This window comes from Leopardus geoffroyi, chromosome C1 (assembly GCF_018350155.1).
Source record: "Leopardus geoffroyi isolate Oge1 chromosome C1, O.geoffroyi_Oge1_pat1.0, whole genome shotgun sequence".
Taxonomy (NCBI): domain Eukaryota; kingdom Metazoa; phylum Chordata; class Mammalia; order Carnivora; family Felidae; genus Leopardus; species Leopardus geoffroyi.
This window is the reverse complement of record NC_059328.1, coordinates 122,116,742-122,144,284: the sequence shown is the minus strand read 5'-3', so window position 1 is coordinate 122,144,284 and position 27,543 is coordinate 122,116,742. Positions and strand designations below refer to the sequence as shown.

Genomic DNA, 27,543 nt, shown 5'->3' with positions numbered 1-27,543 from the left:
AACGCTGCCTTAAACATAAGGGTGCATGTATCTTTTCAAATTAGTGTTATTGTTTTCTTTGGATAAATACCCAGTAGTGGAATTACTAGATCATATGGTAATTCTACTTTTAATTTTTTGAGAAAACTCCATACTTTTATTAAAATGGCTGGGTCTTGTTTTGTTATTGTTTCTGTTTGTTTATTGCATTTATTCAGTCACTCTATACGTTTTGATTGGAGCATTTATCCCATTTACATTTAAAGTAATTATTGATAAGTATGTACTTACAGATATTTTCTAATTTTTTTCTGGTTGTTTTTGTAGTTCTCTGTTCCTTTCTTTTCTTGGTCTTACTTTATGATTTGATGACTGTCTTTTGTGTACGTTTGGGTTTCTTTCTCTTTATTTTTTTGTACATTTATTGTAGATTTTTGGTTTGTGGTTAGTATGAGGTTCATACATATTGACATATATAGTGTAGATTATTTTAAGCTGATTGTCACGTAAGTTCAAATGCCCTATATTTTTACTACTCTGACCCTGTTTTTAGTAACATTATGTTTTACATCTTTTTACTTTGTGTATTCTTTAACTACTAATTGTTGTTATAGGTGATTTCACAAGTTTTGTCTTTTAACATTCATACTAAATATTTAAGTGGCCAATCCACATCCTTTTTAATATATTTGCCTTTACCAGTAAGATTTTTTCTTTCATATGCTTTCCTATTTCTAGTTATGGTTTTTATTTTTTAATTAAAGAAGACCCTTTAACAAGTCTTATAATGTTAGTTTAGTGGTGATAAACCAGTGCTTCACTTGGAAACTGTTTATCTCTCTTTCAATTCCAAATAATAACCTCGGCAGATACAGTTTTCTGGTTAGGTTTTTTGTTTTTTGTTTTTATTTTTATTTTTCCTTTTAGCACTTTAATTATATCCTGTCACTCCTTTCTGGCCTGCAAAGTTTCTGCTGAAAAATCAGCTTGTAGTCTGCCAGTATTTCCCTTATATGTGATAATTTGTTTTGTTTTTCTCTTGCTGTCTTTTATATTCTGTTTACCTTTAGCTGTTGCCATTTTAATTATATTATATCATGATGTATATCTCTTTGGGTTCATCTTCTTTGATACTCTCTATCCTTCTTAGACCTGGATGTCTGTTTCCTTCTCTAGGCTAGGGAATTTTTCAGCCATTATTACTTCAAATTAGTCTTATGCCATTTCTCTCTTCTCTTTCTGTGATCCCTATAATGTGAATGCTATTGCTTTTGATGTTGTCTCTGAGATCCTTAAATTATTCTTAATTTTTTTTTAATTCTTTTTGTTTTTCTTTTTGCTGTTCTGTTTGCATGACACTCTTCTGTCTACCGGAACATTGATCCATTCTTCTGTTGTGGATTTCCATAGTGTATTTTTCATTTCAGTTACTGTATTCCGTAACTGGTTGGTTCTTATATTTTTGTCATTGTTGTTTTTGTTGTTGTTGTTGAAGTGCACACTGTGTTCTTCCATTCTTCTCCCACTTTTGTTAAGCATCATTATGACCATTACTTTGAAATCTTTATCAGGTAAATTACTAGTCTCTGTTTCATTAGTGTATGTGTGTTTTCCCCACTGTTTTTTTTTTTTCTTGTTCTTTTATTTGGAACCTATTTCTCTGTCTCCTCATTGTGGTTTTTTTATGTTAGACAAACATAAAAACATTATGAGTTAGATGGAATAGCTGCCTCTCCCAGTCTTGAAGGAGTGGCCTTGTGTCAGAGTATTATTTTTGTAAACTGTATGCCTGGTGGCTTTGACAAGCCAACTGGGGCTGAAGTGGGCACAAGTTGTGGGAGATCCCAAAATGTGCATTACTGGGCTGTCTTGGTGGGATGGCTGGAATTGGTGAGGGCTAGGAACTCAAGGTGCACTGGGGCAGCCCTAGCAGTCCAGTTAGAGTATCTCTACCCTACTCCCATCTATGCTATCAAGGTGGAGAGAGAACATAAAAAATGGTGCTCATTAGCACCTCCGACCCCAGAGAGAATTCCAGTAGTTCCCTGCCTGTGTGTCAGTTACTCTAGGGTTAGTAAATGGATTTTTTTTTTTTATCTCTAAGGCTGTAGTTGTCCTTTAAATTGCTCAGTTTTTGTTTTCATTTTGTTGTTGTTTGTTTGTTTTTGCTGTGCCTCAGGGCAGGGGAGACCCTTCAGTGGTATCTCCTTACTGTAGGTTTCACATCAGGGTAGGGTTCCTGTCATTACTGTGTCTCTGTCTCTTCTACCCTTCTCTATATGGTCTCTTCAGTGTTTGGTGTGTGGAAGCTGTTCAATCAGCCTCCAGTTCTTTTGAAGAAATTACTCTACATATAGGTGTAGATTTGGTGTCTCTTTGGGAGGAGGTGAATTAAGAGTCTTCCTATGCCACCATGTTGGACACTCTGGTCATAAGACTTTTATTCAAGATATTAAAAAGTTGCCAATTGAAATTGGTTTGAGTTTTTCTGGCTCTATTCTCTTGGCATAACCTCATGAAATAACTAAATAATTCCCATATAGTTTTTCCTCTAAATTTTGTATCAAAACAGTTGGATATATCTTGCTTGCTGTATTTTCCTGATGCGCAGATTAAATATTCCAAATAAATTTCTCACCAAAACATAAACTACATTTTAATTCAATTTAAATGAAGAGAGAACTTTTTCACCAAAGTTGCTGGGGAAAGAATGGACCACTTTTCTAAGTTACATACTTGGTTCAGTCACTGGGAACCTGCAAAATATTTGTATGTGGAAACGTTGATTTTCATTCTTGACTTTCTAGTTCTAGCACTACATAGGAATAAGGTTGAGTTTGTCTCTCACTCTGTCCTCTTACAATGTATTTATTTCTGCATTGACATGCTAGAGAGAAAACTAGTTTATACATGGTTAGATGATGTATAAATTTATTTCAATACAAACTGAAAACCTACTGTACCAGTGTCAGTAATTAACCTTTACATGCTATTCAGGTTATCAAACCAGATATTTTCAGTGACTGGACATTCAAAATAGTTTAATGTCAATTGGTGTGAAAGTAGCTTATTTGCATTAATTAATGCAGAAAGGTCTGGTACATGAAAATATTTTTATTATAAAGAGTGGCTTTGTCAATGAGGTTGGTACTTTAATCAGAGGTATATTATGGTGAAATTTCCATGTCAAATAATTAAGAAACTTTGATAATGGAGTATCATTGAAATGAAATTTTGTATTATAGACCTCTCATGAACTGAATTCTAAGATCAATTTGAAGGGGTTTGTCTGTGATGATCAGTTAATTTATCTAACATGGAATATATCAGAGATTGGTTTATTCTACTTATTGAAAGATCGCCTATTGTATAATACATTATATTCATCTTGTGCTGGCTATTGATAATGTTCAGCCCAGTTGGATTATATTCTGAGCAGAGCAGTCCTACCTGGAATTGAGAAATGATGCCCAGGTAACTTTTGGTGTTACCTGCTTTTTAGACTTGAATCATCAACTATCCTTTTTCTTAAGTAAAATTAATGTATTATATGGAAACATGTTTACCTAATACAATCTCCTATTAGGTTTCTACTTACACACTATGCTGAAAGTATCACATTTCAATTCAGAGTGACTATACTTTTTAGTTCAGAATGAATACATGATGAATACTAAAATAGCCAGAATAATATCCTATTTTTTTTCCAAATGGGAACCCAACTAGACCCAATTAGGGCAAGGAGAAATATAAATATTACTTTTACTATGTATCTTCTGTGGCGATGGCTTTGTGATGCCTACAAGCTAACAGAATGACTAAATTTGTTTTCTGGCAGATAGTGTTTTTTTTTTTTTATTAGTAGTAGTAAGTTTATTTTAATTTGTTTTATATAGGTTTGGGCATAAATAGAAATGAAGTCAAGCAACACCTAAACTTTATCGTTTTCACCAACATTTATATTTAGTTTCACCATCTCGAGTATGTTCCTGTGCTTACCACTTATTGTAATGGTGAAGTAATTAAAGAATACTACATAATTCATGTTTGTGGTAACACATTAAAACAGTCCTTGCCTGTTTGGAATCAGTAAGATTTAGACTACAATCTTGGTTTTACTAACTGTATATCTTGGTGAATAATATCTAAAAGTTTACGATGAACATTAAGTGAGAAAACAAATGAAAGTAGATTAAAATACTGAAAAATATTAATATACCCTTAATCCCTCCGATGTTTACTTTCCCTTTCAACCAATACTTGATCAGCATTCACAAAGCTTTTTTCATATAATGTTTTAGGAAAATTTCTGTAGAGCTGCAGCTTAAAATTTTATGAATTGTTTTTACTATATTCGAGTAGTCTGATAGCTTAGTTCTTCACTGAATAATAAAATTTTTTCCAGCAACAGAGTCACTACTTACTCATCTTAAAAGGGATTCCATCGGGGCGCCTGGGTGGCTCGGTCGGTTAAGCATCCGACTTCAGCCAGGTCATGATCTCGCGGTCCGTGAGTTTGAGCCCCGCGTCAGGCTCTGGGCTGATGGCTCAGAGCCTAGAGCCTGCTTCGGATTCTGTGTCTCCCTCTCTCTCTGCCCCTCCCCTGTTCATGCTCTGTCTCTCTCTGTCTCAAAAATAAATAAACGTTAATTTTTTTTTTTTTTTAAAGGGATTCCATCATCCTGGAACAAGCTTGACATCATCATACCACTTACTTCCAAGAGAAACAAGTGCCCTTTTACCTTTATTGTTTTTTTCTCTCCCTGGCACTTATATGTAAACGCTATTAACTCAGAGACTTGCTTCCTCACATTGTAGTTTCCTAACTGCTTGAGTCCATGGCAAATCCATAATCCTATTTTAAATATTCTCCAGGCCATGAAAATGCATGCTCTTTATACCAATTCGGCAGTTTAACTGCAATGCAGAAAAAGCTTTGGCACCCTGAGATATAAACCTCTGGTTTAATCGTAAATTACTGGAGTGCCCTGTTCTTGTTTCCTGTAAGCGTAACTCTCCTTGACACGAATCCCCATAGATGTGTTAGGTAATAACTGATATTCCAAGAAAAAAAAATGTGAAAAACAGCTAAAGGAGAAGGGGATTTACATTTTTAATCTGATCTATTAGATCATCTTTCTAAAATGAAATCTCTCTTCACTATGGTAATCACAATTAATTCATGCCTACTCCTGTCAATAAATCTCTGCATGATGGCTTAATAGGTCTTTCAGAAATGAATCTTTTGCAAAGCTGGAGCCGTGCTTCCTGTCCCAGCTCCCTGAAAGGGAATGTGCAGCGAGATTAAGTCACAATAATCAGACAGACGTGAGCTCAAATTGTGGCTCTGTCTCCTACTTAAACTTTCAGTGCTTCACTTGTCCTGAGAATTGTGAATGATAGTATCTATTTCTTATAGTGTACTTAAATGTTAATATATTTAACAAGTGTATAGTATATGCTCAATTCAAAAATTGTTCTTGTTAACAGTTACAATCTTGAAAGCAATAAGATTAATTGATTCTTGGAAACCCTATAGGTTTATAATCTGCAATTCCTAATTTAACCATGACCTGCAACAGAGTGCTCTATACTAATGTAATGCTTCTCAACCTTGTCACCCTGACTGGATCAAGAGCTCCTGGGGGACAGGAATTACATTTATTATGGCCTTTGCATTTGGCAAGGAACTGAACTTATGAGCTTGCACATAGTTAGTATTCAATAAATGTTTATAAATTGACAGATAACATAGAGTAAAATAAAAATGATCAATTGATATTCTTTTGTATTTTATCCTATTTTTAAAATAATCTTTATTATTGCAAGCTTGTTTAAGTGTTTATTTATTTTTGAGAGCGAGAGAGAGCAAGGGAGGGGAACAGAGATAGGAAAAGAGAGAATCCCAAGCAGGTTCTGTGTGGTAAGCGCAGAGCCCAACGAGTAGCTCGACCCCACGAACTATGAGATCATGACCTGAGCTGAAATCAGGAGTCAGAAACTGAACTGATTGAGCCACCCAGGTGACCCACAATTTGTTTTTTTAATGGTGCTACGTGCAGGGCTTGCGTCAAAGAAGTTGCTTAAAAGATGTTTGATAAACGAATGGAGGTAGCTAGCTTTCATTTACAGAACATGAATGCCACCATTCTGGATAACTTCTGTGTTTTTCTTGCATCCAAGTTCTGGCAAGTCTTAAATATGCTTATTTTTTGTGTCTTTCTTCCAGTAATATAGCATGCTATGTCTATATTACCAATACTGTTGATCTTTATTATTTGTGGATTCCAGATTTCCAAATTTAGTTGTTTTCTAAAATTTACTTATAACCTCAAGATCAATACTCTCTGTGTTTCTTAGGCATTTCCAGACACATGCAGAGCTGCAAAACATCTGGGCTGCCTGATACATACTTGCAGCCCAGCTGCAAACAGCTGAGATCAAACTGAGATGAGATCAAACAGGATGACACTCTGCCTTCTTGTTTCAGCTATCATACCGTGAATTAGTGTCCTTTTCATAGTCCTTTTAGTGCTCTGCTTTGCACGGTTGTATTTTGTGTTGATGCGTTTGCTGTTTAAAATACCCCCCAAGCACAGTGCTGAAGTGCTCTCTAGTGTTGTGGCTAGGTACAAGAGGCTGTGATATGCTTTACAGAGAAAGTACATGTGTCAGATAAACTTTATTCAGGCATGAGTTGTAATGCTGCTGGCCAGGAGTTCAGAGTTAATGAATCAACAATATTAAATATTAAATAGTGTCTTTCGAAAGAAATACACATGAAACAATGTTATGTACTGATTGGTTGATGCAAATGTTGTGACCAGAGACTCATAGGAAACTAGCTGTGTATGTCTTCTAGGAGGCGATGGTTCTGTATTTGCTAATTCAGTGTTTGCGATGACTTACAGCACAAAACTACAGCAAATAAGGAGAACCAATTATCCTACCCTTAGCAATGAACACTTAGTAATCAACCTCTTCTTGAGGTTCCAAAGTAATGTAGAAAGATAGGGATGAGACTGGATTGCAGGATCTTATGAAGCTTTCTGTTCCACCCAAAATCTTTGGCATCATGAGATTTAATAATTGGACATCGCAAGGCTAGTTTCCAGAAGTAAGCTTTGATCAAGTTGTTACATAGTATTTCTTAAGTTTGCCCCACTCCCACTACCTTTGCCATAACCCTTCACACTCTCTAACAGGCAGAGGAACATCATTTGCAGAGATGCGATGAATATGTGATTTCGGGCTGTGAAATATCTTTCTCCCCAAGGATCTCATCAGACGTTCACTTTGGCTCTCATTATGCAGCAGCCAATCATTACAGGAAAAAGACTGTTCCTAACCTTCATGACTCGATCTTTATCCTCTCATCCTGCAATAAAACCTACGTAGCTAATGTAGAAGAGGAATTTGGGATAAAAGGAAATGAGGAAATGATAAAAATAATAGACATCCTATCCACGGAGTAGGAGGGAGAAGGAGAGAGAAAGATTGGGAGAGAGAGAAAGAGAGAGAGAGAGAAATGCAGATTAACACAGTGTTAGACCAGTGCACCTTAATAAAGATGTTCAGTAAAGCTAAATCAAATTCTCTTTGAAAAATCCCCCTTTTGAAATCTCTGCAGCACTATGCAAACAAATGTATGAAAGGAAACTTCTACCTCTAACCCTGTTCAAGATCCTTCCTACTTTATACTTATTATATTCTATTGTGGGCATAGAGTACTATTTTAATTATGGAAAGTTATAAAACAGGAAGTGTTTGAGATCTGCTGGAAGTATACACACACACACACACACACACACACACACACACACACACTCCAAAGACAAGTGGACTCAGAGGAAAGCCCTAAACTAGGAATAAATGGTTAGTTTCTAGTTATCTGTAGACGGCAGACTACTGGCTTTGTGAGACACCTGTAAAAGAGGTGAAACCCCGCAACTGGTTACTTCAGCTTGCTGTGAGTCTGAAGACAAGTTAAGATTAATTTTATTGTGGACTTCCACCTCAATGCATGAACTATGGGGGAAAATGTTGTACTGGGCTAAGAACTAGGAAGCAAAAAGTGGGTTTCTATATCCCCCTTTCCAAAGTACATCATTTGGAGGACATCATTTGGAGACCTTTCGATTCATGCATTGAGAAGAGTCAGCAAAGTCTATAATAAGAATTATAGAAAGAGAGCAAAATTCAGTGGTTATATATGGTTTTGTCTTGGTTGTTTTGGCCTCCTTTGACTAAAACAGTAATGCCCAGGAACTCTTTCTCTCAAGATGCCTGTGAACCTAGAATTCAGCTAGAGTGTGTTGGCTAATTAACAGGCAGGATGAAGAGACGAACTCCTTTTACCCATAACGTCATTGACACATTTGTCTGCTTGGAAGACAAAGTGCTCACTTGGCAGTTTGCTTTGGCAACAGAACTTTCTGAGATGGGGAAAAATGTTTATAGAGGTGGTCACATTTCTTATCTTTTTGTCAGCTCTTGTAGTAAATTCAAGGTTTAAAATTTGCAGTCGAATATGGAATTTTATAGCATAAAGTGTGAATGCCAAAATAGCAACCAGGAAAAGTTATTTTTGCTTCTGCAACTCTACAGCAAAGGCAATCTTAGATTTAATAGTTATTTTAAAAGGAATGGGAGAATAAAGCTTCATTATAAAACACAATACTATAATAAATGGTGGAAGAATTGTGATTTTAATGCAAATAGACAATGCTAGTATTGTCTTACCAAAATATGTGGCCAATCATGTGTAATTGAAGCTATTATTGCAAAAGGAAGAAATAGCAATTTGACTTCTAGGGAGTTTTAATTGAAGTATTATAATATTTGTGCAGTGTACATCCAGTACTGGAATAAAAGAAGCTTTTATAATTGTGTGCTGAGAAAAGAAAGTAACAATATAAGTTTTCCCTGAAGATGTCGTAGTGGGGCGGGGGGGGGGGGAGAAAAAGTTCAGGATATACAGCAGGAATGTATCTAATGTGATTGAAGCATAGACTAGGTAAAGGGAAGTAGTGGATGGTAAAGCTGGAAAAGTGTGTAGAAACCAAAGTACCAAAATCCTTGAACATCAATGAAGCTTGAACTTTATTTTATAGGCAATGAGGAATCATTTGGTATTTGAAACAAGGCAGCAATATAATCACAATTGTATTAAGTATGGACTAGGTTGAATAAAGGGTTGGAAGGACAGTCAGAGGAGTCATGAGGCTTCTGGAGTGAGGCTCAGAACTGGAACAGTTCACATTTGATTTCTCTCTAAAATCAATTCTTGGACTTCCCGGATTTTATTAAGAACATATCTGCACCTTAGGATAGAGCTTTTATTTCAACCTAGGGTCCATAACTCTTTTTTTCTTTTAATTTCAGATTTTTCATTATTCCTATACTGCTTCATATGTGATTTACAACATACACACAAGGTAAGTTCTTTGATTCTGGTCTTCATTAGCAGTTGTCCAACTAAATTATTGGTGTAAATGTCAATTTGTTCATGTAAAAAATATTTACCTTTTTTCAAGGGAAGTTTGGGAGTTAAATCCTCCAGAAGTAGAGGACTCCGTCTTGCAGTATGCAGCCTGGGGTGTCCAAGGCCAGCAGCTGGTAAGCACAGGCGTGGGTATTCACCAAACACTGTCAGCCATGGCTCCGTAGAAAACGTTTACAGAAGCACTTCCTTTTGCAAACTGTCCTGTTATACTTGATGTTTTCTATTTACCTTCCATCTTCCATCTGGTATTCCAATTTAAGAATATATGAAATAATACAGGTATTATTTTATTAATTAAAAAAGAAAAAAGTTTATAAATCATGGAACCTAGAAGAGATCCAAGAATACCGAGGTCTAGTTCTGTGGAATTTCTGCTACATAACATTGTCAAGTTTATTTATTCTTTCTTTAAAATTTAGGTAATGTTTATTTCTGAGAGATAGAGACAAGCATGAGTGGGGGCGGGGGCAGAAAGAGGGAGGCACAGAATCAGAAGCAGGCTCCAGGCTCTGAGATTTCAGCACAGAGCCTGACGCGGGGCTCAAACCCACAAACTGCGAGATCATGACCTGAGCTGAAGTCAGATGCTTAAGTGACCGAGCCACCCAGGTGCCCCATCGTCGTTTGTTTATTCTTAATGCATTATTCAGAGTAAAAATTTAAGACGGAAGTCTACACTTGACACTGGTTTCTTAGGGGAAGAATTCTTGTCATATTACATTTTGAAATTATCACCAACTCAAAAAGAGCATTACTGATGCATAAAAGCAGTTTGAGCAACACTATATTTTTGTCCATGTCTCATGGTGAAAGTATAAAGACCTTAAGGGGATATTGCTCAGGAAGTGGTATTGCTTGGTTATATGGCATGTGAACGCTCAAATGTAGTACATGCTGCCAAACTGACTTCTAAATTGCTTGAATATTTATATGCAGACCAGCGACACTTTGAGAATTCCCATTGGTACTATATTCTCACCAATGCCTTCTTTTTCCATATTATCGTATTGTTTCTTAATAATGACATTATTGCTTCTTCCATTCCAATTTTTTTATACTTTCTGTCTTATTAAGATGTGCTTGCTCTACTTACCCTATGAATGTGGCTAGGTTTTGTGTGGTATTTATGTGTGTATGGGAGAGATTTTTAAGAACTCATCCTATTATGGTAATAAAATTAAGTTTTGCATTTTTAAAATTAGTTTCAATAATTTATACATTTCTTTTTTTTTCATTAAAAACATTTTTAATGTTTATTTATTTCTGAGACAGAGACAGAGCATGAGTGGGGGAGGGGCAGAGAGAGAGGGGAGACACAGAATCCGAAGCAGGCTCCAGGCTCTGAGCTGTCAGCACAGAGCCCGACGTGGGGCTCGAACTCACAGACCGAGAGATCATGACCTGAGCCAAAGTCGGACGCTCAACCGACTGAGCCACGCAGGCGCCCCAATAATTTATACATTTCTAAAAATCCATCTCACCTAAACTTCCACTGGTTAGCATAATGTTTTTATCCCTTTTTACAATATCTTTTTAATCTTTGTATTTTGTACTTTCTTCTTTTCCTATGTTATTTAGAAGTACTTTCTTCTTTTCATGATCAACTTTGATATTTATAAACTTCACATGTCTTCTCAAAGGCCAAATTTTAAATTTATACAGTCCTTTCTATTATAATGTTAGTATTTTATTTTTCTTTTCTAATACAGAAACACTGATTCTATATTTTCTCTAAATTTTGCTTTATCTTCATCCAGCAAGTTTGATAATAATATTTTTATTAGTATTTAATTTGAATATTATTTCAGTGTTCATGTATGTTCTTCTTTTCACATGGGCTATTTTGATCTTTGTTTTTAAGTTTACAGAAATGTAGAATTAGTTTTAAAACTATATATGGAGTTCATAAACATCTTTGTAATAAACTTTATTATCTAGTTTATAAACTTTGAAGTTTATAAGACTTGATTTTTACCTTATAATAAACTTACATTTTCATGTGATAGGTGTGGTGTTTAATATATGCATATTAGATCTGTCTTGATAATTACATTTTTAAGACTTTTATTTCTTTGCTGGTGATAGTGGGTGTGGTCTTTTACTTTAGCATGCTATCAGTTTTGCATTATGCAATTTAAACTATGATTTTAAGAGTGAGGCGGTTTAAATGGTAAATAAAACTTTCAGGATGGAATTGTTGATACTCTTATCAATATAGTATCCTTCTTACCTTTAATGGTTCTAATTGACCAACCCTAACTCTGACTTTTAGGAGAGTCCAGGAAGGGAAGTTAGAATCCTCTAGATTTTTTTTTTTTTTTTTTTGAATTGTTGCTTCAACAACGGCTGGGTGGGCTAAGGTGTGTTTCTTATTGCCTATGGGCCTCAAGTTCCTCATTATAAAACAGAAATGTCTGCATCATCATCTCATTATGATAATTAATTTGGGAAATCTAAATATTCCCCTTAGTGAGGTATACATTATTATTTTTATTTCATTTTATAAATCTAAGAAATACTTTTATAGGCTGATTGGTGAGATAGGGAGGTAGTACAAGATATGTCACATCTCAAGAAGGCTGTAGAATAATATATTGCTATTAAATAGTGCTTCTGTTTGTTAGAAAAGCTTCTCCATCTAAAATATTCTAGAATTGAATATACCTGTGATAGAACTTCTGCTAGTGATTGGCCATGTGATCTTGGCCAAGTCTTTTTTCCTCTTAGTACCTCATTTTCATCAGCAGAAAAGTGAGGACCTTTGACCGTGCTTGTTGGCTTTGTTCATGGAAAATGATATATTTTTATATATCCATAATATATATATATTATGCTACATAATATATTTTTAAATATTATATTTTTTAAAAAGAATGAAATTATTTTTAAAAATATTTTCGGAATGACTGGAATAAAGAAGGGGGAGCATGAGAGGTTGAAAAGGGTTGTAGAGTAATTGCCTTAGCAGATTTTCTTCTTTTTTTGTTGTTGTTTCTTTCTTCCTCCCTCCCTCCCTCTCTCTCTTTCTTTCTTTTCTTTCTTTCCTTCCTTCCTTCCTTCCTTCCTTCCTTCCTTCTTTCCTTCCTTCCTCTCTTCCTTCTTTCCTTCCTTTTTTCTTTTCTTTTGTTTTTTCTTTTCTTTCTTCTATAGTTTTCCACTCTGAAATATTTCCAGAGTCAACTGTGCAGTAGATGACTGTTTTAGAGTAAGAAATACATTTTTCACATGCAGAAATAACTTTCATTGTATCTTGGTGGATGTGTTCCTTAAACATGTAAACTAGTTGTTTGATGGAATATTAAAAAAAGGAAACTATTTTCAACATAGAAAAAATCAACAATAAAATAATTTTTTATTTAAAAAAAATTTTAACGTTTATATATTTTTGAGAGAAACAGAGCATGAGCAGGCGAGGGGCAGAGAGAGAGAGAGGGAGACACAGAATCCGAAGCAGGCTCCAACCCACAGACCACGAGATCATGACCTGAGCTGAAGTCGGATGCCCAACTGACATAGCCACCCAGGATTCCCAATAATTTTTTTGAAAGGGTATTTATTTTGAGAGAGAGAGAGAGAGAGAGAGAGAGAGAGAGAGAGAGAGCGCATAAGCAAGGGAGGAGGGTCAGAGAGAGAGAAAGAGAATCCCAAGCAGTTTTTTGTTGTCAGCGTACAGTCTGACATGGGGCTCAAACTCATGAACTGTGAGATTGTGACCTGAGCCAAAATCAAGAGTTTGATGCTTAACCAACTGACCCACCCAGGCACCCCTTATCCCTGGTCTTTAGTCCCCTACATGTTTAACATGGCTTTAGGAACTCAGACAAAGAAGACTTTGGGAAAACAAAGGTTTACCAAAAATATTGAAAGAAGCAGACACAAAGTTGCCAGACATTAGAAGCTGCTTAAACATCTTTACACTTGTATTTCACAAAGAAATCCCATATAACACTGTATTCACTGTGATAGCCACACTGAATGGTTGAATGATCGATTAAATAATTATGAAGGAAACAAGCTAGTAATTTAAAATGCAGTGAATGATAAACATCATGCTTGCCTTTATCTTTTTCATATTCAAAAATTTTTAGAACAGTGTCTTTCGTATACATATATAGATCTGTCTTAGATCCATTCCAGTACGATATTCCTAAAAAGTGGCAGCAGAAACTGCCTAGGATATGCTAGATATGGAGATGCCAGGTTGGATCCAGAGAAGGCATGAATCAGTGTAGGGCTGTGGTGAGTGAGCAGCAAAAAGTGGGCAGTTGCTCTAGCTTTACCTGTTTTACTCTGATGCCGTCAACAAGAGAGCTGGTCCATTAGGCCAAAGGCAAATTCCCAACACAGAAATTTCCAGAAACTAAAAACCCAAGACAGTTTCATGTTTTTCTCACTGGAGAGTCCTTCAGAAAATCTTTGAAACTTTCATGAGTTTTATATAACTCTCATTCTCCTAGCCTCAGAGGTACCAAAATTTGTGCCAAAGTAATAGTTTGACACCCTCAGGGAAGTTGTATTAATTGCTGGCATGTTCTTTAATGCTTCCTACTTGTTATGGATTGTTTTTCAGTATAGTTGAGAAAATAATAAAAAGGACTAAAAATTTATAAAAATCATAGATCCTCTCATGGGAGTCGTTTTTTAGGTGGTTAATTCCTGGGTCCATTTCTTACTAAATGTTGACCTTAAGAATATTACTTAATTTCTGTATGCCTTACTCTCCTTATCTTTAAAATGGTGGGGAACTGGAGAGTGTTATGTTAAGTGAAATAAGTCATACAGAGAAAGACAGATAACCTATGGTTTCACTCTTATGTGGATCCTGAGAAACTTAACAGGAGTCCATGGGGGAGGGGAAGGGAAAAAAAAAAGTTAGAGAGGGAGGGAGCCAAACCATGAGAGACTCTTAAAAACTGAGAACAAACTGAGGATTGATGCGGGGGTGGGAGGGAGGGGAGGGTAGGTGATGGGTATTGAGGAGGACACCTGCTGGGATGAGCACTGGTGTATAGAAATCAATTTGACAATAAATTTCATATTAAAAAAATACATTAATTAAATTGAATTAAAAAAAAATAAAATGGTGAGAGTAGTGGTACTTCACCAATAGTGCTAGTCTGGTGTTTAACATATAAGCATTAAGTACATTGAATAATATCTTGCATATAGTATTTTAGAGGTTAATTTTTCCTATTTTTTAAAAAAGATTTTTTAGGTTTATTTATTCATTTTGGGAGAGAGAGAGAGAGAGAAAGAGAGAGAATTAGCAGAAGAGGGGCAGAGAGAAAGAGGGGGACAGAGGATCTGAAGTGGGGTCCGAGCTGAGAGCAGAGAGCCTGATGCCTGTGGGGCTCGAACTCACAAATCATGAGATCATGACCTGAGCCAAAGCTGGATGCTTTACTGACTAAGCCACCCAGACACCCCTAAAATGATTTTTAAAAGTATCTTTATCACTTGAATTTTAACTTGTTTGGGAATTTTTGTTTCACTAGTTCTGAGGAGAATGAAGTCTAAGTTTTTTGTCATGGCATATCCCAAAATCCTTTGGGTAAGTTTTGGGATAAAGTCCCTATTTGCCAAGGTTATCCTTGGTGTGCATGTAAACATAGATTCAATATAAATTAAAGGATGCATCTCTACAAATGGCTAATTGTCCATTTCATGTGAGTATGACAGGCTTTGTCAATATTTGAAGCCATCAGCAAACTTGGCAATATGATTTTATTAGATGAGTCATTATAATACTTTAATTAGTTTTGCATTAAATTAATTAAAGAGGCCTGTAGCGTTTATAAACTAAGGACAATTAACTTCCCATCCTTAAATCTCAGTTTTTAATTTATTTGCTATGAAAGAAATCCCTGGTTGTAGAGAAGAGAGGTAAGAGGTTGATATAATTTATAGATAAAGAGGGTCTGAATTAGAATCAAAGGGAAAATTTTTCAGTACCAGTGAGATGGGGGAAGGCATTCTGCAGGTGGTAAACTTTGTGGGGAAAAAAGGAAACAAAACTGACACAATACAACATTATTGACACATACAACATGTACGCTCTAAACAACATTAGAGCAGGTTGTGAGTAGACTACTATAGCGGTTATAAAACAAAATGAAGGGTCCCAAAACATGTATACCAAACATATGTGTACTATATGTATACATGGATGTGGATGTGGATTCTCTGTAAAGGGAACAAGATTTTAAGGAATCAGCTCATGCAACCGTGGGGCAGTCTGGCAAGCTGAAAACTCAGATGAGAGTTCATTTTATAATCTTGAGCAGAAGTCTTGAGGCAGAAGGCCTGCTTTGGGAAACCTGTTTTTTGCTGTTAAAGCCTTCAACTGATTGGATAAGGGCCACTCACATTATTCTTTTCTAAAAATCAACTGATTGTAAATGTCAATCACATCTACAAACTGCTTTTACAAGACGTGTTTGACCAAGCAGTCAGACACCGTAACCTAGCCACACTGACACATAAAATTAGCCATCATGGTATAGTAACTGCTTGATTTGATTCCCACTTGTCCTTTCCTACAGTAACACACTTTAATTCAGATCATCGTCTTTCACATAAATATCCCTCTTCACTCGCTGGCCACTCTAATCCATCCAGCATCCACAGAGGTATGTGTTAACAATGTAGATTCTTAACAGCTCCCACAGGTGATAAAATGTCATTGCTATGACACACAAGATGCAGCTAAGGTGACACATCCTGTGGCTCCTGCCACTCCACTGCAGAGCAGAAGCACAGGTTTTTTTCTCTACGTGAACCAAAACTCTTTAATCTCGAGAGTGATTACACCCTCTGAGTGTCCTCTCCCGCATAATGTTTGTGCCTTTGAATCATTCTCTTTGGTGTATCCCCTCATTGTTTTATTTTCATTAGATGTCTTTGTCAAATACTAAAATGCAAAATGCTAACATATTCCTCTTCTCTGATAATTCCCCCCCCCCCCGAAATTCTACAGGCTAAGTGAATTGCTTGCTTCTCAGGAGTCTAACATTCTTCTATTTTATCTCAAATCATTTAAGATTTTATTTATTCACATTGCTGTCTTTCACCACTGACTTCCAATCATTTCCAGAGCATATGGAATACAGAATATGCTAAACATTTCCCTCCCTCCCTCTCACCTAAGCCCTCCCTTCCTCTATGTCTCTTTCTTTCCATGTTTCCCTCCTCTTCCTCCTTCTTCTATGTAAAACTCATTTTAGCCCAAGGCAGAAGGTAAATTTAATGAGTATCTGGTTGCATTAAGAAATTAATGAAAGGCTGACAGTGGTTTGTGTGGACGATCAGATACAGCAAAGAGTTTTGAGGACGGCATGATGTGAAGCGTAGTCATGCATGAAAGGTTGGGTCTGGTCAAAGAGTTTGTGTTAGACTGTAAGTAATTGAGTTTAGAGGCAGAGAGCTAAGTTTAGAGGCTACTATAATCTGGAAATGATTTGGTAAATAATATATTTAAGAGATAAGTATGTCAAGTATTTAACTGAGATATAAAACTTGATCACAGTCAAGTAATAAAAATTGTCTTCTACTCATTCACATACATTAAGTTATACAAATATGATTTATCAATGTATTTCTACACTTAATATACAAGTATATTCCTAAATCTCATTTTAGACTCCCAATTTTTTAAGCCACTTTATTGGGAACAAATAAAGATCGATACATACAAATGGCTGCATTTGCATTGAGTACAAACAAAAAAGTGTACATATTTTGTGTAAAACTTGAGCTGAAGAGAAGTATATACCTGTGAAACAATCATCACATTCAATACCATAAATGTATCCATCAAATGCAAAAGTTTCCCACTGCCTTATTTATTTTTTGTGTGCGATGAGAACATTTAACATAACATAGATTCCTTCTTTGATATTGCTAATATCTTTTCAATCTATTCAGGCTAAACTAAAATCACTACACCCATCCTTCCAGGGGCATTAACCTTTAAAAATATTGTGTTTTACTCATCACAATCTAGTATTTGGAGAAATTACTTTTTCTATATTTTATTACCTATATTATTGAAAAATGTAATGTTCTAGGTAATTCTCCAAGTACAAATACAAAGTCACAACCTTTCCCATCACCTGCATTTTTGTTATTACTAGTATTGCTTTAAAATTGATAATAAACTCTTCAGTGTTTAGCAATGGTTCCATGCCTCCAGGAAATTTTCAATTTCCTTGATGTAATTGTTTACATTTAATAGTTCATTAATGGAAATTTTGAACCATTTCCTTGACTGTTCTAGTATGACCTTAGTCCTCATTGGTTTAAGGGAGGTGTTTAAAGCAGCGTTTTTCAAACATGTCATCGAAATCTTATGTTTCCTAGTAAATACTGTAATGTTTTTACTGGGCATTCCATTAAGTAATTTTTAAGTATAAAAGTAATTATTTTAATTGTTATTAACATATGTTTGGGAAATATATGATAAACATATACAAGTATACTGTATATAAGAGATACATATGTATAGACCCATGCACGCCACAAATGCACACAGACACACACACTCACACCTGCTGCTGACTTCATGTATATTTTGGGACGAAAGGCTTAGGCCTGAAGTTGTAGCATATTTGAGGTGTCCCAAGTAGATGAAGAAAGGGCCAATAAGAGTCAAATTCTAGTTCAAGTCAGTACTTCACAGTAGTGTGTGCGATGGTCATTGCTAGTACATTAATTGCTACAGGAAAACTGCTACACCCTGAAACCGGAAAATTTACATCCTTAACATCCTCAACTATTTATTGCAATGACTATTTCCATATAAATGAATTTTGAGCATTTTTTACCTCATTCATCTTCATTAGTGGAGATGACTGAAAACATATTACCTTTTTCATGTTATCTGTAACAAAATTTAATGTTCCTGTTTTTTGTTACAGAAAATAAAAGCAATTCCTCTTAGCACATTTAGTACTAGGCACACCTAAAGTCAAATGGGTCTCACTTCAAATTTGACATAAGGAAAGTCAGTATCAAGAAGCTGATATAATTTCTTTACTCAGTATTAGACTGGAAAGAATCCAGTGAACCATAATAGGATAACTGCTTGGGTTTAACAAAAATAATAAAAACACCCTTAAAATGTCCTGAACATCTTGGCTGATAAATTTGTAGTATATTCAGGTATATGTTTACATTAATATAGTATGTATGTAAATATGACAGGAAATACATTCTCATACAAGTAAAATATCATAACAGTGTAGGTGTATGCATAGAAAAGGAAAAAGAAATATGCAATTACCATATACACTGTAAAGGAAAATTAACTTGCAATTGCTGTAAAAATTACCTACCCACATATCAATTAAGCACTCATGTAGACCGCTTGTGCCTTGTATTTAAATAGTATATTTATGACTTTTCTATCTAAAGTCAGAGATTTTTCAAAGAAATAGAAAATAAAGTTCTGATTCTCTATAAGCATACATTTCCTCTAAAGTGTTGCATATTTCAGTGTAAGGAGAATCTGAGCAACTTGCATACTGTTAGTTGTACTCTTACTGCCTTTAAGCTATCTGTACTGGCTTCAGTAAAAAATCACTTGGTGGAGCGCCTGACTGGTTCATTCGGTGAAGTGTCCGACTTCGCTCAGGTCATGATCTCCTGGTTCATGAGTTCGAGCCCCGTGCCAGGTTCTGTGTTAATAGCTCGGAGCCTGGAACCTGCTTCGAATTCTGTGTCTCCCTCTTTATCTGTCCCTCCTCCACTCACACTCTGTCTGTCTCTCTCTCTCTCTCTCTCAAAAATAAATAAACATTAAAAAGAAAAAAAAGAAGTCACTTGGTAAGTATATGCTGACTTGGCCTTGCAGACTGCCTGGGACTGTGAACCCTCTGAAGGCAGGTGCTCCAATTGTGTAATGCTCATAGCATGTATAATTGTAAAGTGAACTGCAGGCATGTATTTTCCCCTGAGAATAATAAAAGAGAAGCTGCTGACGGAAGATGTTGCAACCTGTGTGAGCATGTGAAAATAGAAGTTATTTAAATGCTGACAGTTTCTAGTTGAGGCCAGCCCTAGAGATTTTGAGGGAAAGTAGAAATATTGTCCGGCTTATATAAAAAAGAAAAGAAAATCATCAATCTACTCATTGCTGTTTGAGATAAACTTTACCTGTGTTATGTTTTTAATGTTTTATTCCACACTTAGAAAAACCAAAGGGAAATCAATTATTTATCATAGAAAGTACCAATATTAATAATGAGACACCTGAAATTTACTTACTTCTTTTGGAGGAAAGGAGGAGATTTCATCCCTATTTAAAGTGCTCCTCTTGGTTCACCTAGATGAGTTATAAAATGTTGTAGAGGTTCTAACTATATGTTATGAACATGCAACTCACTAGGGATATAAAAGGCACAATTTCTATATTCCAGGACCTCTAAAGGTAGGGATTCCCACCTCTTGGAACACCTGAAACAGAAGGGTTCCAATGTGGTCTTCACCTTGCAGGGGGCCCTCTCTGAGGTGATGGGGCAGTTTCCTGGAGAAAGTGACCTGAAAGCTGAGTGTTGAAGTTACACAAGACCCTTGAACAACAGTGCAGAGGTTAGAGGTGCCAACCCCACGTGCAGTCAGAAATCCACCTGTAACTTTTGGCCTCCCCCAAACTTAATTACTAAGAGCCTACTGTTGACCGGAAGCCTTATCAATTAACACATATATTGCATGTTATATGCATTATGTACTGTACTCTTACAATGAAGTAAGCTAGAGAAAACAAAATGTTGTTAATAAAATTATAAGGAAGAGAAAATACATTCATGGTACTGTATGGAATTTGTCGAAAAAAAATCGACATCATAACTGGACCCGCACAGTTCAGATGCATTGACATTCAAGGGTCATCTGAACATTCCAGGGCCTTTATTTAAAGGCATTCCTCTAGACTATAAGGAAGTTCTCAATGTAAGAAGAAACAGAATATATGTATATGGGATCACATGCTTTAATTGATTGGTTTATATTTTTAATAACAAAAAGCTATAACTTAGATGTTACTGACAAATGTGAAAAGGTAAAAAGAATCAAATAAGCCAGAAGAATAAAATATGCCAGCAGATTTGTATCAGAAAGAATAACTATTGTTTGTTTCCTAGTTCTAATAAGAACTCACTATATTTCCCTTATGTTTAAACAGTTTTGAGTTATTTAGCAATAATGAGGTAAATGTAACAACCATATCTTTTTTTACCCATTTTCCCACAAAATAGCAATTTTTCTGGCAATTATTTTCTCAAGCTGCTCCTAACATTAAATTTAATAATAAGTTTTGGTGTAAGAACCATGGAGGCTCCAGGGTTGCAGATTTTTTAGCTATAAATTTAGGTCATGCATAACCCGATGTACTGAACACTGTAGACAGTTCCTGCTAAGAAGTCATTGGAGTAGAATAACAATGTAGATGATAATCACTAAAATCTCTTATTTCATTGCAACCAGGGTTTGGCATATCTCTTATTCTTACTCTGACCATACAGGGTTATCCTACAAGGATAACAAGGCACATTCTATCAGTGGTCTAAGTAGAAACTTTAAAAATAAAAGTTTAAGAATGTTATTTTAAGATGTGAGCCATCCTACACAACCCCTAATGTTAAGAAAAAAAAAAAAAAGATCCCAATTATGAAAGTTTAGTATTCTAGTGATTTACTTTGTCTTATTAAATGACATGAAAAGAACTCACTGATGGAAATGGTTATCTGCATTATGGCAAGATTTTTCTTCTCAGAAATAACTTTAAATGGTGCATTCAGGAGCTCTCCCCTTGTTCAACAAAGGAAATGAAAATGTGAAAAGAAACTCAATCTTTTATGATACTATTAGTCAACCACAGCATAAACTGTAATCTCTAAGGAACATAAAGTAATAATTCCCCAGAGCCAGAAAAAGATTGAAAGCAAATATATACTTTACCACCTTATGGGAAACACAAATTGACAATTTTAGCTGGTAATTTCAACACTTGTCTTACAGTACAAGATAGGACAAGTAGATAGAACATCAGAAACAATATAAAATATATGGTCAACACAATCAACCAACATGATGTCATTGTCATTTACAAAACACTATACCCGGCAATTACAGAATACATGGAATATATACAAGTGCACACAATGGGCCACGAAACAGTTTCAATAAGTGTACCAAATGGGAATTATACACAGCATGACTTTGGACCACAAAAAAGTTAAATTAAAAAAAATCACACACACACACACACACACTTTTATTGGAGTAAGAATATGTCCAAAAGAAATACAGTATTAGATATCTAGCAGTTCCAAATGTAGATTTCGTCCTGTAAATATATTCCACATGTGCCTAAAGATATATGAAAAGAAAATTCACTGGAACACTGTTTATAATTTAAAAAGCAAAATAAAACACTAGAAACAATTTAAATAAGTTATCATTATTAGACCAGTAAAAATTTAGGGTGCATAAATATAAAATATTGAGAAGCCATTAAAATTAATATGATTCTTCTACATGTGCAGATATGCAATGCCATCCAGTAAAAAAAGGCCATAGGATGAATCAGTATGCTCTCAATATTAAATAAAACACCTATTACATATATTATATACATATAGCTATAAGATATATTATATATTAAATATTTATTTTACAGATTTGTATTATTTATATTATTAAATATATATTTAATTATAGTTTTGTGTATGCATATATTTATATATCATATATTACATTTCATTATATTATATAATATGTATTTTATACTATATAATGTAACATCATTATATATTATATAAAATATATTGTAATTATAATATATTGCATACATTATTTAGTGTAATATTATGATTATATATTATAAATTATTATATACTATAAAATGTTTATTCAATATAAAATCATGCATAATTATAATTATACTATAATATTAATTTACACTATACTATATTAAACTGCACTGTATATTATATTATATTATATTATATTATATTATATTATATTATGTGTTGAGAAGTGACCAGGGTTGTCCTCTTTAGAGGAATACTCCCCTGAGAGAACTGGAGTTTGAGAGACATTTTATATTATTTAATTTTTGTCAGAGCATTTCTTATATTTTAAATGAAATATTTTTAAAAATTATTATAAATGACAAAAAGTTTTAAAACAAAGTTGAGGGGCACCTGGGTGGCTCGGTCTGTTAAGCGTCTGACCCTTGATTAGCTCAGGTCATGATCTCATGTTTCATGAGTTTGGGCCCCAAGTCAGTCTCTGCACTGTCAGCACAGAACCTGCTTGGTATTCTCTCTCTTCCTCTCTCTCTGCGCACATGCACATGTTATCTCTCTCAAAATAAATATTTTTAAAAAATGGATTACCTTTAACACAGCATGTAGAATCAGGCACTTCAAGGACTTTCGAAATAGAGAAAATTTCGACAAGTTTTACATATATATATATATATATAGTACATGTATATATGTATGTATATGTTGTAAATTTAAAAATTTATAAGTACTTTATATATATACACTACAGATACTTGAAATACTTGAATTATATATATATATATATATATATATATATATCCATATATATATCCACTATATATATATATGTGTGTGTGTGTGTGTGTGTGTGTGTGTGTGTGTGTGTGTATATATAGTGGGTAAACAGAATGTATATGTCTTGTGTCTGAAGTATGTGTTAGCAATGATCATATCGAATGGTAAGAGGTTTTACCTCTGCTACAAATACGAAATATAACTGGGGACAAAGGTGGCAAAATGGAGGGGTGCCTGGGTGGCTAAGTTGGTTAAGCGTCCGACTTGATAACAGCTCAGGTCTTGATCAGGTCATGAGTTCAAGCCCCGCATTGAGCTCCACACTGGATGTGGAGCCTACTGAAAAAAAAAAAAAAAAAGTAAAAATAATTACTGGTTCAGAGTAAGTATATTAATAAGTAGTTTAGTCTTTAAAATATATTTGAGAGGTACCTGGGTGGTTTAGTTGGTTAAACCTCCAACCTCAGCTCAGGTCATGATCTCACAGTTCATGGGTTTGAGCCCTGCATCAGGCTTTGTGCTGACAGCTCAGAGCCTGGAGCCTGCCTCAGATTCTGTGTCTCCCTCTTTCTCTGCCTCTCCTGGACTCATGCTCTGTCTCTCTCTCTCTCAAAAATGAATAAACATTAAAAAAATAAAATATTTAAAATATATTTGATACTGTTTTATATTAGAAGATAAATTATAGTTTGAGAAAGAGAAAGGGACATAAAGAATTACATATTTAAAGCTGAATAAAAGAACCATAGCTTGGTCCTTCAGTTTCCTTGTGAGGGGGATAAAAATTGCTGATCGTGAAGATGAATGTTAAAAGATTTTGGTCAGGGTGGCGCCTGGTGGCTTATTAAGTTAAGCGTCTGATTCTTGATTTCTGCTCAGGTCATTATCTCACAGTTTCTGGGATTGAGCCTGTCAGTGCAGAGCCTTCTTGGGATTCTTTCTCTCCCTCATTTGATCACACTCTATCTCAAAATAAATAAATATTAAATAATGTGCTCAGTATCTTGATTCTAATGTGTTCTGATATGAACAGAAGAATGAAGATAATTATATATAAAATTCGGTACTCAAATCTTTATTAAAAATTATCCTACTAATTACATTCTACGTCCCAGAACTAAACTAGAACGAGCCGGGGAACATAGCTAAACTTGGCTATTCATTTAAGAACACACAAAAAAAGCGTGTTCATTAGTTTCTTTGTCTTCTGTTTATGTTATCCAAATTCAATGTCTTCCTAAAGAACTTTCCCTAAGAACACTTACAGCATCTTCTGTTTTTGTTTTTTTTTTTCTGATCAAGTTTATGTCTCTCAAAAAGCCCAATCCTGTCCCCAGAAAGGTAATGTCGTATGTCTAGTGGCATATCAGATCTTTGGATTCTTTGAACTATAGTTGTCCTTAAGCGTAAACCGCCGTCACTTTTTTTTAAATTACGTTATTAACCTGATATCAAGAGATTCAATCTTAAAAGGAAAAAAAAGTATTACCCTAGGAATATGATAAATGTCATGCTGGAAAATAATTTTCTATTTTTGGAGCATTCTCCAATTAAAAGAACTTTGACTTAAGTTGAATACATGACTTCTCACCTCAGATAGGTATAAGTGGACTGTTACAAGCTTCATGTGAATTCACCTGTAAAATCCAGACAAAACATTAACAAAGCAAAATGAAACTACCCAAGGATTCTGGAGACTGAACAAAACTGTGCAAACTTGGAAAGGAAGTGACAGATCACAGAAAAGTGAATAGTAAAGTGTGTGTGCTCCATTTTGTTTTCTGTAGGGTTGTCTCTTACAAGCAGGTATGTTTGAGACAGAGGTGGATATGTAGGGAGCTGATTCTCTGAAAGGAAAACCCAGTCTCTTCTGACAAGGAGCAAGAGTAGTAAGAGCCACTGGGTGACCATGACCGTGACTCCCAGAGTGAGGGAGAAACCCTGAGTTCGAGAAGAGGTGTGACCCGTTGCGTGAATGAACCCAGCCAGCACTGTGGCTGGACCTGAACTACAGATGCTTGAACTTTCACGCCACGTCTTTACAGTCGCTTTTCTGTGTTCCTTGAGAGTCAGGAAAATAAATGCATACAAAGGAATGAAAATCTAGGATATATCAGCATACAAGTGTGTGTGTGTGTGTGTGTGTGTGTGTGTGTGTGTGTGTGTACTGTATTTTAAACACACACATATAAAAATACTAAAACAAAATAGCATTGGACATTCCTAGAATTGAAAAATACCTAAAATTAAACAACAACTAGATGGGATTCAGAGTAGAATGGAAATGACAGATCAGTCCATGACATACAGATCAATACATATCATTAAATCTGAAAAAGAAAAAAAAAATAGTGAGAAGATTAAAAAAAGAAAAAAAAATAGAGCCTAGGGACCAGCAGGAAAATTACAGAAAGTCTTACATGACGGTAACTGGAATTTTAAAAGGAGAGGAGAGAATAAAACAGGAAAACTCTTTGAAGAAATGATATCCAGATATTCTAAAATTATTGGAAGACATAAATGTACATATTCAAGGTGTTCAGCGACCACACTCCCCCCCCAACAACAAAAAAAACCCAGTAAATTCTATGAGAACCTCCCCTGGGCACATATTAGTCAAACTGTTGAAAATAAAAAGAGAAAATGTTGAAGCTGCCAGAGAAACAGCACAACATGTTAGATACAAAAGGATGACAGTTAGAATGCCTGCAAACTTCTTGTCAGAAACCATGGAGAATCAAGGTGAAATAAAGATAATTTCAGATAAAATAAAATAAGATAAAATAAGGGAATTTGTCTCAACCTGTCCCATGCTGTAAGAAATGTTCTTCAGTCTGAAGAAATATGATACCAGAGGAAATCAGATCTTAGGAACAAAAGAACAGCTGAAATGTTAAATGTATAAGTAAACAGCGAACACTAAGCTGTGTCTTCATTTCTGTATAAAACATGTAACCATTAAAAGCAAAAATGGTAATAAGGCTTTGAGGGTATACAGTGTATGCATGTGTGATAGTCTTGACAACAGGAACAATGAAAATGTTAAGAGAGTGAGAAACTATACCTTTTCAACATTTCTATATTTTTCATGACCTTCTTAACTTCCCTAATGATAACTTATACATGGCACTTCAAAATGTGAGTTGACTAATAAAAATCAAATTGTCTTAACTTTAGAATTTAAGGGTATGTGATCATTTATTTCCATCAAACACTAGGTGGAATCATGCATTCATAAACAACGTTCTTTTTTGTTAACATTTTTGTTCCCAGTACATTTGAGAAATTGAGACAAGGCATTTTGAGAGTGCCTCTTGAATGATCAGTGATTTATATTTGTTTCAAAATTTTTCTACAACATTGTAAACTTTTGAGATTTCGGTTAAGGGTCTTATTTCCAAAACCTAAGCTGAATTATCTCAGTAGCTCATCTAGTTTTAATCATACAGTTTTCCTAGGAGCATGAATTACTCCCAAAGGTCAAGACCTTCAAAAATCTAGTGAATAAAATGTGGAAAATATTTACTGAAAAAAATCAAAAACAAAAACAAAACCCAGGCACTTGAATTTGGAAAGAATAGTAAGTTTGTTGTTAGAATCTGCTATGTGTTAGTCATTCTAGATCATTGGTTGGAGTAAAATTCAATAACTGCTGAGCCTATAAAATCCAAAAGCAGAAGGTGATAAGTCAGTAAATACTTGGAACAAAATTGCAATGCATATAGCATAGTAACATGCAGATAAGGCTTGTTAAATGCATCTTATTTATTTATTTATTTATTTATTTATTTATTTTTCTTTGAGAGACAGAATCCCAGGATGGAGACAGAGACAGAGAGAGAGAGAATCCCAGGATGGAGACAGAGGGGAGCAGGGAGAGAGAGAGGGAGAGAGGGAGAGAGGGAGAGAGGGAGAGAGAGAGAGAGAGATTGAGAGGGAAGTGGGGCTCACCCAAAGAGGAGCTTGTGCTCACATTATGTGGGGCTCACGCTCACCTGGAGCAGGGCTCAAGCACACCCCATGTGTGACTCGAACTCACAAACTTTGAGATCATGACCTCAGCCAAAGTCAGACACTTAACATCTGAGCCACCCAGGCACCCCTAAATGCATCCCTTTTTAAAGGGAGAAAATAGGGGGTTTGTTTTCTTGAAATCATTGTTTCTTGATTTAGAGTTTGCCACTGATGTGTATCTATTCATAGAAAATAAAAAAAAGACTTTACAAAACAAAAAAAGTTATTGGAAAGATACTTGGGAATGATTTGACATGTTTGCTCAGGAAAGTTAGCTTGTTATATCAGAGAATTTAAAAGATAAAAAGAAGGAGAGATATGCTATGATAGAAGGAGTCTGGCTCTGTTGATCTGGTGGCATTATATTTGTGGGGTTTTTTTAGTGTTTATTTATTTATTTTTGAGAGGGAGAGAGAACAGGGAGGAACAGAGAGAGAGAGGGACAGAAGGAGTCCCAAGAAG

The 27,543-nt window shown here is 35.1% G+C and overlaps 1 protein-coding gene across 3 annotated transcripts in view; it reads left to right on the top strand.

Moving 5' to 3' along the window:
* DPP10 (dipeptidyl peptidase like 10) overlaps nucleotides 1-27,543 on the top strand; it is a 1,361,034-nt gene that overhangs the window by 1,191,624 nt on the left and 141,867 nt on the right. For all 3 annotated transcript variants that reach the window (XM_045479564.1, XM_045479563.1, XM_045479565.1), the window contains exons 6-7: nucleotides 9,364-9,416; nucleotides 9,516-9,597. In XM_045479564.1, the coding sequence (XP_045335520.1) occupies nucleotides 9,364-9,416; nucleotides 9,516-9,597 (135 nt within the window). The remainder of the gene's footprint in view (nucleotides 1-9,363; nucleotides 9,417-9,515; nucleotides 9,598-27,543) is intronic.